Here is an 11,949-nt window from a genome sequence, read left to right as displayed (position 1 = left end):
AACAGTCAAGACTGAGTAATTAGCACTAAACTCTCCACGCCTCCTCCAAAAAAATACTGGCCTCTATAAATGAATTGGTGATCTAATCTTAAATACTCATGTCGAAGTTTATTTCTACCCACCCAAAGACTGGCCTACCTACTGGCAGTTTCATCAGAAAAAAGCAAGCAGTGAATTACCAAACCAAACTCAAAGGCTATCTGTAGAGCAGTTGCACTGCTTTTTCTGTAATACACCTTGTTGTCTTTTTAACATCCACATTGCTTGGACACTGACATTTTACATTAATTTTTAATTAAGGGCATAGCTAAATGCAAACCCTGTTCATACCTAAGCAAATACTTAATTTCAGTCGCACCCATCACCCTACTGACTTCTGAGATTATTTAGATGGTCAGTTAGACAGCTGCTTCACCTAAGATTGCAGCACTGGATTTTGCTCCTTTGATTTGACACAGGTCAAACAGATGCAAAGGCAATAATCTCAAAGAGAGTACACCTACAGTATGAGGAGTCCATCTGCCTTTCCTTTTGAAGCAGCTGAAGGTTTGTATCCACAGTATTTGCTATGTTCAAAACAGAAATTCACTTAAAACAGCCAAGAAGGTTGAAAAAGTGCTTTGTATAGTGAAATGACAGTAACACTTCTTTCTACACCCTTTCCTAGATGACTTGTAAAGATATAAACTATCACCACATGCTTTCATTTCATGTTTATTTTTCCATCACTCATCTAAAAAGAGAAGTAAAAGGTACACAGCGAGAGTGAATGTGTTTGCATTTTGCTCTAAAACGGGAAAAACGCATGGATTGAAGAGTCTTCTGCAATAGCAAATACCTCACAACGAACCTCTAATTTGCTGTTATTTTTATAAACCTGCTTGTAATATAGGACAGAGGTAGATATTTACTTGATTAGCAGTTGCATTGGTCTTGCTGTGCCTTTAATTTCAATTAGAATAGCTTTCGGCCAAGCAACATTTTAGGTTTTTTTAGAGTCTGAAAGGACATAATCAGAGGACAAAGACATGAAAGTATGTTATTTAAATTTCCAAATATTTTGAAATTTCACCATGGAGACACGGAATATCACCTTCCTTTAATAACATATTTATAACTCACACTAGTGGTAGCAGTGTATTTACTGGAGTTACAGCTTATGACAGACAAAAGGCAATTACAGAAAAATCAGTCTATATTAAGGACGTATCTTCTGTGTTTCAAAACACATGACTTACAAAATCCCCAAGCATACATTCCTATTAAATGCATATTCTTACACCCTGAGAATAGGATATAACACTGAAAAATCCAACAAGTTCTTACAATAAATAGGGCTTGCCATGCGAAGCATCTCTCTCTTCAAATATGTCAGTTTAGGACAGAGAATAAGCAATAGCAGAATACTGCAGCAATATAACTTAAGTTCCCACTAGAATATACTATGCAATAGAATCACAGAATCGTTGAGGTTGGAAAATACCTTTAAGATCATCAAAGTCCAACCATTAACCTAGCACTGCCAAGTCCACCACTAAACCATGTCCCTAAGAACCACGTCTACACATCTTTTAAATATTTCCAGGGGTGGTGACTCCACCACTTCCCCGGGCAGCCTCTTCCAGTGCTTGACAACCCTTGTGGTGAAGAAATTCGTCCTGATATGCAACCTGAACCTCCCCTGGTGCAATTTGAGGACGTTTCCTCTTGTCCTATCACTTGTTGCTTGGGAGAAGAGACTGACCCCCACCTCACTACAACCTTACCACTCCCCATCAGACATGTGCTCCAGACCCTTCCCCACCTTCGTTGCCCTTCTCTGGACTCGCTCCAGCATCTCAAGGTCCTTCTTGTAGTGAGGGGCCCAGAACTGGACACAGCACTCGAGGTGCGGCCGCACCAGTGCCGAGTACAGGGGGACGATCACTGCCCTGGTCCTGCTGGCCACACTAGTGCTGACAGAAGCCAGGATGCTGTTGGCCTTCTTAGCCACCTGGGCACACTGTTGGCTCAAGTTCAGCCGACTGTTGACCAACACCCCCAGGTCCTTTTCAGCCAGGCAGCTCGCCAGCCACTTGTCCCCAAGCCTGTAGCATTGCATGGGGTTGTTGTGACCCAAGTGCAGGACCCGGCACCTGGTCTTGTTGAACCTCATACAGTTGGTCTCAGTCCATCGATCCAGCCTGTCCAGATCCCTCTGTAGAGCCTTCCTGCCCTCCAGCAGATCAACACTCCCGCCCAGCTTGGCGTCATCTGCAAACTGACTGAGGGTGCACTCGATCCCCTTGTCCAGATCATTGATAAAGATACTAAACAGAACTGGCCCCAATACAGAGCCCTGGGGAACACCACTTGTGAGCGGCCACCAACTGGATTTAACTCCATTCACCACCACTCTTTGGGCCCGGCCATCCAGCCAGTTTTTTACCCAGGGAAGAGTACGCCCATCCAGTAGGGTAAGTTGTATATAAATATAACATCCAGAAAATACACATCGTATGCTCAGTGAAACACAAATTCCAGATTTAACGTTAGATTCACAAGGGAAATGTTAAAAACAAAGAATCAATAGTTTGAAAAATACATAAAGATGAAAAGCAGTGCCATGGAAGTAGAAAGTAGTAGGAATAGAGCATCTGCATGCTGCACACTGTCAGCACTTTTTAGTATCAAGGTATATATAAGCAGCAAAAAAGGAAAGCGTAATTTGCTACTGCAGCTCTCAACATGAACAAAAATATGCAAAAACAGCTCAAGAAAGTCATTGAAAGATGGCCAATTCCTACATAAGATACATACATTAAAGGTCAGATAGCAAACATATATAGGAAACTGTGGGATGTAACAGATTCATTCCTTTATCAAGATCATGATCTTGATGAATTTGGTACAAACAACCCAACAAGAAGTCACGTTTATCTGCCGACAGTATCAACAGAAATTAATATAATGATAATAATACGATAATAAATTGATAACTTCAGAGCCTGAAAGATGTTGTCTCCCTTCTGAATACAACGCTGCCAGTCTACCGCTTCCTCGTATGCTGTATATGGTAGCCCCTAAATCTAAAGGAGCACCATGACATAGGAATTTGAGGGGGGGTTTTTTGCACACTCAAGTTGTCAGTAAATAGTCTTCTCTTTTGACTTCATGATTTCTCGGGGGTAAGGGGAAGAAGAGGTAGATTTTTATAAAATCTGTTATTACATAACTGAACATCAAAGTTTCTTTAAAACTCAAAGCCTGTATCTTGGTGACTAGAACCCAGGCTTCAGCTGTTTTAGAGACAGGGGTAGTCCTGAGCATCACTGGAAGGACTAGGAAAATCCTAACTTCTCCCTTTTTCATTTGTGACCCTGTGGAAATACAGTATCTGAAAGAACAAGATGTGTGGATACTAAATGGTGTTTCTGGTCATGCCTACTTCAGATGTGACTTGAGGACTGCAGGAAGATGCATTTCACTTGTCCGCTCCACAACAAGGGCGCATCAGACTACACGTGGCAGAAGATTCTCTCCAAAACCCAGCTCATGGAAATAGCAACCCCTTCAACTGGCCCTCGCCAAGTTGTTCGGAGACACAGCCCGACTCTTGAAATTCCCAGATCCATCTGTCAACCTAGATTGTCAATACATACAGCTCATCATGGATGATGAATACCATGTTTGCAACACTGGTATCAAAATAGCAGGGAGGAACTGCTAGGAGGTGATCTGGTTTGTTTTTAAAGAGGCTCTTTTTTTACTTCTTGTTTTTTCTTAGAAATTAAACTGGGATTCACAGTATAAATACTGTCTGCTTAGCATCTCAATTTCTCTTTGTGTCTTTCTTGTGCCATTCCTAAACTTGGCTTATAATTCCTGAATTCTGTCTTCTCTCACATGAGTCAGGATCTCCATATTTAATACTACCATTAATCATCTTCAATGCACTACCTTCACATTGAAGCGACCCTTTCATTATAGGAACGTTTCTTTTAATAGGCCGTTATAGGCATGCATAAAAATATTCCTCTTATGTGAGCTATGATGTGTTTCAGGTGTCATTCTAGACAACTAAAATTCAATTGGGTCATCCCAAAGGACTTTCTGTAAACCTGATCAAAATCTGGCTTTTTTCTTTTTTTCCTTCAATTAACAATACACCTAGATCATTTTTCAGGATTTCAAAAAAGTCTTGAAGAAAACCTGAGATCAACCAACAACATTAAGCAAGATTTATATGTAATTCAAAAGAAGTTTTAGCCCTAAAACATATACTAAAGAATTACACAACTTTTGATTTAAATTGTTAAAATTAAATGCCATGGTTGCTAAGTAGCCAATTGAAATTCTGTGAAGAAAATTTCAACATGTGGCTGGCTGCTCAGAGCGTTGACATCCAAATGCTGTAGCCAGTTTTAAGCTCAGGATGAGTTCTTTAGAACAATGGTAATGCTCCTGGCCTCAGCGACCACGCACAGTGAGGAAATACTTCCTGCTTCTTTACAAGCTGTCTACTTGAATCATACTAGAAACCTACACGAAACCAGTCAGAGATGAGAATGAAAGTGGCAATGACAGAGAAAGCTTGCCTGACTAATTAATGTCTTTTTATGGTGGTTGGGAATCTAAATCTTCAGATACCCACTCCTACCCAGCCTACATACTTGCCTTTTCATGGCTTAAATATTCCTCGTTGTTAGCAAGAAGCATAAAACTAAACCAGTATTTTTTTTAAATGTTATTGCATAAGTACGATGCAAAGTGAACATGTCAGCATCTCAACTGAAAATATCAATTTATTTTTTTTCCCAGCAGTGAGTGGGACTCCAAGAAGAACTTAGGTTGAAGAGAGTTGAAAACTTCATAATTTCAGGATGACGGGCTAGGGTCGTGGCTTGAGCTAAGATTTTTAAATTAAGTTGAGCACTCAGGAAAAGCAGCTGAAGATCAAGTGATAACTAAAGCCTGATCTGTACAGTTTCTGCACTTCTTATTGTTGTTGTTGCTGGATTTTCCATTTCATTTTCTTCCTTACTGGAATACATATATCATCACCTGTAGCTACTACCATTAGAGAGATTCCAAAGTGCAAGATGCCAAATACATATTCTCCAGAATATCGTTAGTATTTTCACGTGTACAAAACGTAATTCACACTACGAAGCTCCACCACGCTACTTATATTGATTACAAACGAACCTATTTAAAAGTGAACACGACCTATGACAAAATCTAGCCCTTATGGTCTCCGAGAAAGAAAAAGAAATACCCAGGCTATCTTGATATGAACTCCAAGAAGACTAGGTGTCAATTATTTTTGAAAACATAAAAATACAGCAGGAAATGTTAAGTGGGGCTCCAGTCCTCTTTACTCATAGCCAGCTTCTCTCCCCGACTCTTAAAATCACAGGACAGCAAGAGAGCACATCTATGACACCACAGTCAACTTTCTGCCCAAGTCTCTTTGAAAAAAAACTAATTCTCTAAAAAAGGAGCAGCAGAGCTCCCAGGCAAAAACCAGTTGTAAGAACATGTTGATATAGTAGACAATAGCTTTCTGGAAACCTGTTATCAAACATGAGTGGATCATTTTATCAGAAATGTTTCCAAATGTACTTCAGACTTAAATAAACAGCCAGCACTGGAAATTGCAGATCAAACTGCAGAGTTATAAGCAAGTGAAAACAAAACCTCATAATAGAAAGTGTTGAACTACCTCCTTTATCATTATTTTTCTTATCTAGACAATAGATGTATATTAAATGTGTGTACAAACAAAAGCCCATCGTTTATATTAACACATTTTTATTTAGATTCCCATCATATTTCAAGACTTCTCAGCTATAAGCTCTCTACTACTCACTGCAAGATAGGCAGGCCACAAAAAAACATGGCATAGGCAGGGACCACGTTTCACTACTGCCAAAATTTAAAAACCACTATCTATGACAATATTCCTTATACCAAAATACAAGTGATGTCTCATTTTGAGCCCTTCCTATAACATCTGGGTATAGATCTATCTCACAAGACATACAAAGCCTGTGTAATTGTGTGTATGTGGGAAATACATACTACAAACACTCTTAGAATTGGATTTTCCATTTCACTTCTTCAAACTATGTTCCATTCCTTAATGCTTTCCACTTCAGAACAGAACCTACTTCCCTCAATTTCCCACAGATCAAAAGCTTGAAAACATTTGCCATTTAGTATAGAAGAGCTACTTTTGACAAAATTAAAGAGTTGGGTATGGTTGGTGGTGTGGTTTTTCTTCACTGCATAAAATTTAAAAATGGAAGTAAAAAGTTGGCTTGAAACACCAAATCAAAGTTAGGCAGTGCACATTTTCAACTTAGCAAGACAGGCAGGAATAGAGTTGAATTTCTGTTTCAAAAAAGAATTTAATTTTAGACACCTTCATGTAGATGTTTCACTTTCAATGAATTGGCATTTTTAAATGTAAAAACATTCCATCGGAAAATTTCCAACCAGTTTTATTACTTACTTAATAGACACATGCAAAATTTAATTCCTCTCTTTCTCTTGTCTGTTAGGAGTTACTTCCAGACACATGGTATTACCTCAGGCCTTCATCAACTGCTTTTCAGTTGCAGAAACCTCTATATTTAAAAAAACTCCCTGAAGTATTACGGACATGAATATAATTTCATTTGACTTGGGACAGTCCTCAACGGGCTACAAAAGTATATTTCAACAAACAATTAAAATACAGTCGTATTTAAAGAAAAAAAAAACCAAAAAAACCACCACCACACAACCAACCAAAATCAAAAGCCCAAATCAACAACAACCATGCATAAGATGATTTAGAAAAACAAAACAAAACAACAAACCAGCACACTTTATATCTTTTGCTGTTCTGTGTGTTCACAACACCGATTGTCGAAGCTTTTACCAGATGCTGGGAAATTTTTGCCAGCATGTGTTCAAATGAAATTACTTCCAAAATAAGAGATGATCTGGAGGTTAATAAAAAAACCCTACCACCTTCGTAAGTTTCCACAAATAATAAACTTAAAACAGCAGATAATTTCCAGCTATCAGACATTTCAATACTCAATTTACTGTGGGTTTGTTTTTTTTTTTTGAGGCATATTCAGAGAAATGGCTAAAGGAACTGTAATGGCCTTCTGGGACAGGAAGACTAAGGTTTCTGTAAAAAATGTTAAATTAATTTTTATAGTGATGCAAAGTCAGGGAAGGGTTGTTAAGGGATGGCCTCTTGCCACAGGGTGGAGTTTTGTTTTGGTATCCTTTTAGAGTCTGCAGGTGTTTGGCAGGAGCTGAAATCAGGGCCAGCTGTGATATTTCAGCTCTGATATTTCCCTCCCCATATTTCTCAGAAGTGATGCATCAGGGTGATGTCTTACACCTGATGTACTCAACTTGTGTGGTATGACTGTAACTGCCTTGGGGGTGGGGAGTACCACTGTATGGCTTCCCTTTTGATTTTCAGCTGGCAACATCCATATAGTAAAATTCATCAACATGAATGGATTTAATCTGGTAAAACATCAGATAAACAATTTATTAAACTGCCCATAATATTTCTGGGTTTTTTTGTTGCTTCTTACATATGCCAGCCATTTAATTAAAGCAATAACACTGTATAAGAACCATGAAAGAAATTACATTGTGAAAAAGGGGAGGGTAATGTTTTAAAGAAAACAGAAAAAACCTTAAGTCCCCTCACTTAACCAAAGATCTTTGTTCTTTCATACTTAGCTGCAGTACAGTGCGTACCTGTTTTTGTTTTGTTTTATCTTTTGGGAGAATTTGAATAGTTTCTATTAAAAATTGTATTCTCTTTTAAGTTTGTTTTGTTTGGAAAACCTCAAACCACATTGTATTTCATACACATGTTCCCCAGGGCATTTTAAATGGGACCATACTGAGGTCACTAGTAAGTTTTTAAACCGTTTTAAGAATTCCTTTAATGTTTGTACTATCTTGGCCTGGTTAAAAGCACACATTTTTAAAAAATAGCTTGAAAAAGTTTGACTACAAAAAGCTTCATTAAAATAGTCCATACTGTACTATTAAGAGTTTGTAAGAACTTCTACAAACATTCTTTCCTCCCTTTTGTTTTTAGGAAAATTGTTCCCTTAACTAGCGAATCTGTTCCTCTTTCTCTCAGCCTTTTTATCCATACATGCACAAGTACCCATATACTTCTATCCAGAGACTGATTGACTTAGCAGTACAAATGCCTGTGGTATTCATTTTAACCTCACAAATGAATAAAATATTATAATCAGTGGGAAAAGTGGACATTTCACTCCATTCATGGAAAAAACAGTATCACCTGGCACTCTAACTTAGTAAAAAATGTCATGTTTTTTGGCAGCTCACTTGGAGTATGATTGAAGCCGTTGATGACATTAACAAAATGTCCTGGGATCAAAAATGTGTTGGTTTATCTCAGTTTATAGAAGAAGTTATACAAACCACTCCGGGCCTTCACAGTTCTGATGTCCTTTTAGTTAAAATAAAATAAAATAAATAAGAGGTTAGCAAGACCTAAGTATTACCTATTAGAGGTAGATTAGAGTTTGCTTATATTGAAGTATCACCAGGTTTGATGCTTTTCTGGAGTCTTTGCAATGGTTGAAAGCAAAGGAATATGAAAAGCAGATTACGGCGTTATGATAAACTCTTCATTTTACATCACACTGTTTGTACTTGTTGTTATACAGTACTAGTAAGTCAGGTTATTAAATGAAAGCTGAGTGACATTTTTCCTAGAAATGTCTTTTCTGATCTAAACTGAGCCTGAAAAAAAACCCTTTATAATAAAGGGAGCACCGTGAAGAATGATTACAAAGTTCTCATACTTAATGACCGGGTTCAGCTTTACACATGAGAAAAATCTGGCTGTGATTACAGTCTGTTCTTGCTGATGGGTGCTGGTTTTTCCCTGTTATAACTGGGATTTCACCGTGCAGAAGATACCGAGATTATGGATTCCCAGTTGTTGCTAGAGTTCTTCCCTACTCTTAAACATAGTCTCTGGGCACTGTCATGCTTTCTGAGGTTTCAGAAAACAAAATTGCAGACCAGCTTATGAAAGAGCAAAGCTATACACAAGCGTGTGTGTTTATCTCAGACACGTGCTGTCTATACAGCAGCAGAAAGATGAACAAGCGGAGGGAGACTGGGCAAGGTACCATGGCAAAAACTACAGTTCAGAACAAACGTGAAAGTGAAAAGCTTTGCTTGAACTGTCCCTAAGCCTTTAAATCCAAGCTACAGTTAAGTGACTCAGGGCAATGAAGCCACCTGTGACGGTCTAAAGTCTTCACCATCAAAATAAAAATGTGGCTGAAGTTACAACTCTCTGAATCGCTAGTCTGCTGGATGGTCTCAGATACGTAAAGGTGGAGTGAGTGGCTTAATTTTATATAAGTGATGTAAAGTAAATATCTTGCCATAAGAGCAATACCTTAAAACATCAACACTTTTCCATATTTCAAGAAAGAAGAGGAAAGAACTGCAGTCCTCTTCCCCCCCTTGAACAGGACAATAACCATGAGGCAATGCTTAAGGAGGCAGGCAGCACCAGAAACAATCCAAATGGATAAGGTGCAGCATCCCCACAAATACTGACATTTCATTTCCAATAGTAATAAGAACATAGTGTCTGAGTGCCACTTATTTCAGAGTAGGGTGTAGAAAAGACAATGTTTTCAGTTTCATGAGGAAGAAAAAGAGATTGGTGTGTCCCTTTACGGGAAAATATTTTGAAATATTTGAAAAATTTGAAAAAAATATGGTGGTATCTGACTGCAAAGAACTGTGATACCTTTTATGGATAGGCTAACTACATCAGGTAATAACCTGACATTTATATAACATGATTATAATATATATCATCATAACAATAACATATATAAAATAATATTCAGGTGAGTTTAACAAAAGCAAGGTAAGCAAGCTAACCTCTTTCCAGTTTGGGAGGTAACAGCAATCCCACGACATGGTATGTTTTAAAAAGCCGTCTCTTTCAGAGTGGACCTGACTTCTTAAATTCACAGCATCAAAAAAAGCACAAAGAATATTTTTCCAACATTGCCCCAAGCACAGCCAAGTCAACCTTGTTCAGACTGAAAAACTCTCACTGTATGTTCTTCAAAGCCCAACCTTAGTCCCTCTGAAAGTTATGAAGTAAAAAATCTGGCCCATGCATACTTTACAGTAAGAAAAAAAAACTTCCTTCTTTGCAGTAGCCTAACAAATATTGTCTTGTACCTCTAAAAGTATAATAAACATATTTATAACAAACATTTATTATAAAGATATTCCCTTACGATAGAGACTGTTTTACCTCTTCTTCTTTCCCAAAGACTACAATTGTAGTCACCATCCTGACAAACACTTCTTCACAGTAGACATGAACACGTATAAAATTGGCTGCTTTTTCCACCCTCCCCCCTCCAATGGTCAATCATTTTTCTGGTTATTATTAGAAATTAATTTAAAGAAGATTCATCACACAACAAGATAGCCATAAAATACTCTGTTACACTATTCAAGACAGCATAAACCAGTTTGTGTCGGGCCCTTTAACCCTTCATAAGCCAGAGGGTGAGAAGCGGAGGGATCAGGGAATATGCAGCTGATATAACTACAGATACTCAAAAGTACAAATACTGTTTATAATTAAGTATAGATGCAATTCAGTGACAGACTTAACATTTTAAATAAATAAATAAAAAGCTGGAGTGTTCTCAGCCAGAGAAACCACCAGGCCAAGAAAAGGTTAAAAATCTTTCTGCACATGACTTTCATGCTTCATTTTTCTGTTTCCAATCAAAAAGTTGCCTTATTTATTTTTTTTTTCAAGCAGTAGAGATTCTGGTTATCCATACTCCATACAGAAAATCGGTTGCTTGTGGACAGCAAGAAAGGTACTTTTCTGCACTAAATATCTGACAAAATGCAATCATATATTATATTACAGTTTCTTTCCCTGTTTTACCAGCCATTTTTGAAAGACAGACTCCATACAAGACATGGAATACCTATAGTTTAATACATTATGGCAAAATCTCTGTTCCCAAGCATGCAATTCATTTAAGGATCTGTATTTATTACGCCATATTATTGGCTTAAGCTCAATCCACCATATAACTCAATCCACTATAACTCTCAAATCCCATTTTAAAGTAGCTGAAAACAGGTCTGAGTGGCAGGAAAGGTGATCATTACTAGCATTTGTAAAACACATGTAACAATGTATAGAAAAGACTCGGCGAGAACCAACCTGAGGATCCGAGAATACTTGCTGCATATTGTTGATTGGGCCATATGGAACCCCACTACCTTCAAAGAGCTGCAACCATTCGGTCGTTGCTTTTTCTGAAAACCTAAGAGCAAATAAGAAGCATGTGGTTTCAACTCTGTGCTTTCAGATTCCGAAAAACGTATAGCATGTCTCCTCCCTCTCTTACTGCTTCCATACTCTTCCCCACTGATTTCTTCCCAGGCAGTAAATAACATAACGAAAATGTACTACACATGTTCTTCAGAAATGCAAACCCCAAAGACATAGGGGAATGAATATAGCTGAACTGACTTCTATTTCTATCTGATCATCTGAACCAATCCAGTAACGATATAAAGCTAAATTTATCAGCCATTTCAAATATTTAGCTTTACATCAGCAGTTTCAAATAAGGATCAATGGGTTTCCTCCAGTCCTTAATTACACTAATGAGCTTCACATTTGTTTTCTCTTATGTACATATTTAACAACAAAAAAGATAGATATAACGTGGCATGAGTCTAACATACGACACTGTTCACTAAAAGCTGATGTAAAACATCATAATGTTTTTCCTCCATTACATCCAAAACATACGTCAGGATTAACAGCCACTTTTTTTGGTCAGATACTACCACTGATCACGTATTTATTTGGTGTATGATTGTATAACC

At 37.8% G+C, this 11,949-nt stretch overlaps 1 protein-coding gene across 1 annotated transcript in view; it reads right to left on the bottom strand.

The window, feature by feature from the left end:
* The window catches only part of SUGCT (succinyl-CoA:glutarate-CoA transferase), a 135,542-nt gene that overhangs the window by 992 nt on the left and 122,601 nt on the right, over positions 1-11,949 (bottom strand). The window contains exon 11 of the mRNA XM_009703812.1: positions 11,276-11,378. Within this exon, the coding sequence (XP_009702114.1) occupies positions 11,276-11,378 (103 nt within the window). The remainder of the gene's footprint in view (positions 1-11,275; positions 11,379-11,949) is intronic.

The sequence above is a fragment of the Cariama cristata genome, unplaced genomic scaffold (genome assembly GCF_000690535.1).
Source record: "Cariama cristata isolate BGI_N322 unplaced genomic scaffold, ASM69053v1 scaffold4407, whole genome shotgun sequence".
Classification (NCBI taxonomy): domain Eukaryota; kingdom Metazoa; phylum Chordata; class Aves; order Cariamiformes; family Cariamidae; genus Cariama; species Cariama cristata.
Note: the sequence above shows the minus strand (reverse complement) of the source record. Positions and strands in the feature narration are given on the sequence as shown.